Source organism: Sinocyclocheilus grahami, unplaced genomic scaffold (assembly GCF_001515645.1).
Source record: "Sinocyclocheilus grahami isolate Dianchi unplaced genomic scaffold, SAMN03320097.WGS_v1.1 scaffold487.1, whole genome shotgun sequence".
NCBI lineage: Eukaryota > Metazoa > Chordata > Actinopteri > Cypriniformes > Cyprinidae > Sinocyclocheilus > Sinocyclocheilus grahami.
The window spans coordinates 1064854-1070323 of NW_015505666.1; the positions used below are offsets into that span (position 1 = coordinate 1064854).

At 35.4% G+C, this 5470-nt stretch overlaps 2 protein-coding genes and 1 long non-coding RNA gene across 6 annotated transcripts in view; 1 reads left to right on the forward strand and 2 right to left on the reverse strand.

Annotated features, from left to right (window-relative positions):
• utp4 (UTP4 small subunit processome component) overlaps window positions 1–1525 on the reverse strand; it is a 16614-nt gene extending 15089 nt beyond the window's left edge. Inside the window, exons 1-3 of one of the 2 annotated variants that reach the window (XM_016236347.1) lie at window positions 1443–1525; window positions 885–1057; window positions 553–741 (exon numbers count right to left, since the gene is read on the reverse strand). In XM_016236347.1, coding sequence (XP_016091833.1) covers window positions 553–741; window positions 885–1043 — 348 coding nt within the window. In that variant the 5' untranslated portion in view covers window positions 1044–1057; window positions 1443–1525. Of the gene's footprint in view, window positions 1–552; window positions 742–884; window positions 1060–1405 lie in introns of both variants that reach the window. The other variant, XM_016236346.1, reaches the window with a different exon arrangement.
• A 1224-nt stretch (window positions 1526–2749) lies between these two features.
• Window positions 2750–5470, reverse strand: part of LOC107553961 (WAP four-disulfide core domain protein 1-like) — an 11625-nt gene continuing 8904 nt past the window's right edge. Inside the window, exons 4-7 of one of the 3 annotated variants that reach the window (XM_016236303.1) lie at window positions 4028–4168; window positions 3763–3813; window positions 3592–3657; window positions 2750–3514 (exon numbers count right to left, since the gene is read on the reverse strand). In XM_016236303.1, the coding sequence (XP_016091789.1) occupies window positions 3599–3657; window positions 3763–3813; window positions 4028–4168 (251 nt within the window). In that variant the 3' untranslated portion in view covers window positions 2750–3514; window positions 3592–3598. Of the gene's footprint in view, window positions 3517–3591; window positions 3658–3762; window positions 3814–4027; window positions 4169–5470 lie in introns of all 3 variants that reach the window. The other 2 variants (XM_016236302.1, XM_016236304.1) reach the window with 2 other exon arrangements.
• The window catches only part of LOC107553962 (uncharacterized), a 12175-nt gene continuing 10995 nt past the window's right edge, over window positions 4291–5470 (forward strand). Inside the window, exon 1 of the long non-coding RNA XR_001605015.1 lies at window positions 4291–4301. This is a non-coding gene — a long non-coding RNA (uncharacterized lncRNA). The remainder of the gene's footprint in view (window positions 4302–5470) is intronic.

The following is a 5470-nucleotide window of genomic DNA, read 5'->3' on the forward strand; positions in this document are numbered from 1 at the left end:
TGGCGAAATCTTCCAACTGAACCATAGCTAAGGTTTATCCAAAAAAGTCGCTAGGCTTGTCAGTATGAATATTCTATGGAAAAAAGCCGCAAAAAGGGTCTGAAAGTTGCTAAATCTAGTGCTAAAGTCGCACTCGTGTGTGTGTGAGACGCGGGAGCTGATGGCAGGGGGCAGTGGATATTTGTGGCGGTCAATGTGGATGAGTTCTTCTGTGTCATCACGTTCTATTAGTTCTACAGCTTCAGTTTCGGAACTTTCACGCTTAGAAACACATACAGCTGTTCCCTCACCACAGTACAACAGTGAAAAGGGACCCCTTTCAAACAGTGTCGCATTCTGAACGTTGTTTAAGCGACATACACCGGTATTGCGGTATTTTAAAAATTCATATCATAACAAAAATAAACACCGGTATTTGGTATGAACCGGTATACCGCCCAGCACTATGTTGGGGTGCCTCCAGGACCAGGGTTGGGAACCACTGATCTAATGCATTGACATTCATACATTAACTGTGGCTGATTTTTGTTACTGTACACATAGTAAACATACCGCTAAGTGTGTTCCTTGTTGATTGCCTGTAATAGTCCAGATTGGCCCTCCATAGGCATCTATGGTGTATTTCACTTTCTGGTTTGTCAGGTCATACTCAGTTATTCCACCGTTTAGTCCTGCACTGAACAGACGCTCCCCAACCCAGGACAGACCTTCAATCCCACACTGCTCTCTGCCAGGGATGATCTGTGGACATAAGAAATGTAATTAAGCATCTTTAACAAACTGTCTGCTGGTCAAAAAACATTTGATCAATGTAGCTCTTGGTCCCCAATACTAAGACCGAGTTGTCTTATGAGCATCTATTGGATAAATATGACTGAACGTACCTTTTCTTGGAAAAATCTGTCTGAACAGTGGAAAATCTCCACGGATCCGTCCATCCTCGCCACTGCCATTCTTTCAGTATCTCCATTGAAAGCCAAGGCTCTGATTCCCGACGGCATGTAATCAAAAAACCGAACCCGGTGAACTTTAAACTCCCCCATCGCTGATCTGAGACCTGTACACATCATGAGAACATTGTTTTAGTCAAAGAACAATCTGCTATTTTGATCAAATAACGTTAGTTGAATCAGTGCGTAAAGTTACTGTTCACTACAGAGATCCTGAACGACATTAGGAGCCTAAATGTTTATACAACTGCGAATGTAACTGTGTACACAACATCATTTGCTCATTTATTAGACAGTTCGACTAAGCGCCTCATGTATTAGTTTGTCTCTGAAAATTTCTTTCTGAAGTAACTTAACGTTAGTTAACTTAAGTTAGTTTAACTACTGATTTAGGTGGCACATACATCATGCCGTACGATACGAGAAGAACAGAATGCAAATATAAAATGACAATCTCTTTTCTTATTTATTATTCTCTTTCAGATTTTTTACCACTCAGAGAAGCAGCGCACACGTTGAGCTGCGTCCACGTTGGTTACCCCTGACCCGGAACGGAAGCTTCTGCCTTCTGTCTACAAAAATGAATTTCAAAATAAAGGTCCACCAATATAAAACAACATTATAATAGGTATGGTTTCGATATTGTTGTATTAGTGCATTATGGCAGTTAAAACTATAATTACAATGTAGCTACAATTGAATTACATAAATAAGCTTTAGAATCAAAGATACGTGTGTGAGATATAAAGATATAAAGACATAGAAACGTTAACTTTAACTACTTGTTCAGTTGCAAATATTACACATTATAATGTATTTAAACCAATTCACTTACAAACAGGGTGAAAATAAAGAAAATAATAATAAATAAAGAAAATAATAGAAATAACTGCAAAAAAATTAAATAGATAAACAAAACGTGCCGGGAGAGGTAATAATATAAAAATCAAAATACTATATTACCAAAGTCTCGTTTATATATAAAGTCTTTACGGCAAATACGGCTCAGCATTAAAGGTCTTTATAGCGCTCTTCAAAAAAAAAAAACGTTTCAAAACGTCCATGTACACTACAGCCTTACTTCAGCAAAGACTTTTTAAAGGGATTTTGACTCAAGTCAACAAAACCTTAAATACATTTTTTTTTAAAGTAAACTAAAAAAATAAAAGTAAATCTTCTTCATGATAATCAGTGACCTTTAAAGTACTTCCCATAAAAGGGAGAAAGGTCTTGAACACTAAATATTTTAATTAATACACGTATGATAACAAAATAACTGAATGAAGGTGGTTTCATGAGAGTTATTACAGAAGATCCTATTTATATTTTTGCCTTTTTAAATTTATGTAAATAATGATTGCTGGATAAAATCAGATGATTTCTTTCTTTAGCTAAGATCAAACACAGCAGTAGCCTGCCCGGCGTCAATTATTACTGAAATAATTCAGTTTTAAACCACATAAAACTTTAGTTTTCAGACATTTAAATTATTTACTAGCAAAAAAGGCCTAGTTAAATACACGCGGATGTTTGTGAGTTCATCAAATACTCGAAAGCTGCAGTAATCCTTTCAAATCTGACGACGTGTTTTATTCCCATAAATGTGTAGTTAAATATAAAGTTCACACTGTTCTTCTCCTAGGTGCTTTTATGTAGCTATTGAAATGGGTGAATTTACGTGATGTTAATCCAAAGATCCGATTGTCTATATGAGCATCATAAAGTTTTTAAACGACAAAAACATTCACTTACACACATTTGACAATTGGAACATATACACACGAATATGACACATAGGCTATATTTTATCAAATGTTTTATTTGGAATTACAAGGCAGTATATGCAGCACCAGTTTCAAATGTTTTGTTTTACTGAAAGCTGTATTGTGGTTTGTCCCACTCGTCAGATTTGTATAGCTTATCAGAGAGCAGTAGAGTAAAACATAGACCTGCACAATGAGTAAACAACAACAACCACAGTTATTGATATCATATGAAAAACAAATAGCTTGCAGTGATAGAGCACAGACGGGATTTAACTGTTGCTTGGTCATTTTAAACTAGTTGAGGCAAGCACCTATAAACACATGATTTTTGAAAAAAATAAAACACTTTAAAGGAGAAACATAATTGTGTTGTAAGTAATTTAAGTCTTTATGGAGCATTTCTGTACCAAACTTTAAATCCACACAGTAACTGAGCATTTAGCATACATAGCTGTTTTTGGTGTTTAAAGTGGAAAAAAAGTTCAGACTCAGCAGCATAAAAACCACACAAAATATCTTCCTTTAACACAACTCACTTAGTTAATTCTGCTTTTTACCCAAAGTAGGCATATTCTTTGATACTTCTGTGGTCTGTTTTTGGCTTTCATCAGAGGTAGGGAATTTTAGCTTTGCATTTCTGTCACTCCACCTTAAGCACCAGAAAAAGAGCACCAGATCTGAACCGATCGCTGATTTAAGCTGAAGAGAAAGGCTTGTGCAGTTCTGTTGGATTTGATGGTTGGGGTTCAGGTATAAGGGTCAGTGGTTACTGGTTACTTCAGTCCTCCAAAATGGAACCTAAATGAGAAAAAAGTGCCTCTTTTAATACATTAAATCATAAAAAAGTTGGGATTCAGTGGTGAAACTCAACTCACCTTCGTCTCAGCCCAAATGCTTGTGCTGAAGTTTCTCATAGATCACTGCATTGTTGGAGTTACTTCCTGAAGAATAAAGATTCAATTAATTGTCATTCTATTAATAATGGCTGCTTTTATTCTTCCCTTTCCTTCAGCTGAAACACAAAATAAATTGGTGGTCGTACTAACCTAAATAATCCTTGTAATCTTTGAAGGACTTGTGTCTCATGCTACGTCCATCTAGAGGGAGAACAGTTAAATGTGTTTAATATTTTTATTTAAATATATTAATTATGCAATCTACTGTTGAATGTGTGAATGTAATCTTGCTTGGATGTTTTCTGAAACAATGTTTATAACCACCATACTATATAACCTACACAATGGATAACGTGTGAGTGGACGGCGTGATGGATGTATGAATGAAAGTTTGGATAAAGGAGCCCCTTCAGACCTGAGTTTCCACGCTGTTTGATGCACTGGCCTCGGTTTGGGATCCCAGCTGATGGGTTTCCCGGGTTGATAATGTGGCACTCATAACCAGTTGGGCAGAGCAAAGGCTCATCTCCGTCCTCTGTGGTGCTACAGGCCTCAGCTACACATAAAGACAGTCAAGCAAGTTGCTGAGGTGCATATCTGTGTTCAAGCAAGCTACCAGTGTGTTCTGATACACAATATCATTTATTGGTTTGAGCACCAGAATGTTTTACTGCAGACAAAGTGTTCACGTGATCCTTGTTTTTTCATACTTGATTTAGTAATAATAGTAAACCAACTACAGATGGCAGTGTTAGACTAATTTAACAATGTCCTTACAACCTTTCTGGGCCTTGAACGTGGTGGTTGCTTTGCTGTCTATGCAGGGTCAGAAAGCTCTTGGATTTCATCAAAATATCTTAATTTGTGTTTCGAAGATGAGTGAAGATCTTACGGGTTTGGAACGACATGAGGGTGAGTAATCAATGACAGAATTTTCATTTTTTGGTGAACTATCTCTTTAAGTAACAATAGTGAGGGGTCAAGGTTGTGCTGGTCAGTATAGGCCAGTTAGACTCTTCTTGATAGTTTTCTCCAGGTATTATACAGTCAAACCAAAATTTATTCAGACGCCTTCAACATTTCTCACATTATCACAGATTATTCGCTATAGTTTAGAAAACGGTAATAAAATATGACAAGAACTCAGAGTTAAACTGTGTCAGAAAAATGTCATCTTGATAATGTCAGATAGATTTGATAGAAAGGTATGTAATGAATTAGGTTGAATAGCTGTCAGCTGTTAAATTTAACTACACTATTAGATAATGGCAATTTAGGTCAACCAATTACCAAGCAATGCTTAATTTTGTTCAGTATGGTGTGTAAAACGGTCGCATTAGCAATTAAAGAAAAACACTTAAGCAAAACATGGTCTGGTCAAAGTGTCTGAATAATTTTTGGTCTCAAATTTTTATCAGTTTTACTGGTAGTCCACTGTATGAAGAATTTTTGTGTATAATATGTCACAGTTTACTTTATTTTGCTATCCTTACTTACATAAATGAACTATAGTGCACTACATCCATTAGTAAAAAAAATATCAAAAATTATATCTGGTGTCTGAATAATTTTTGGTTTGACTGTATATATTTGTAAGTCCTCGAGAAGAAGGAGAGGAGTCAGCTGAACCCCCTTGACCCCTCAGATTGAAAATTAATATTTAAATAATTTAACAACATTTAAATAATTAACAGTCTGTTTCTGAAGAGCAGTTCAGATTTCTCTGATGGAGGCTAATGGTCACATAACATTCAGATAAGCAATAAAATATTTATATATTATAAAATACTTTATTTTTTATTATTTTATCTATTATTTACATAAATATTTATAAAAAAATAAAATAATAATTTTATAC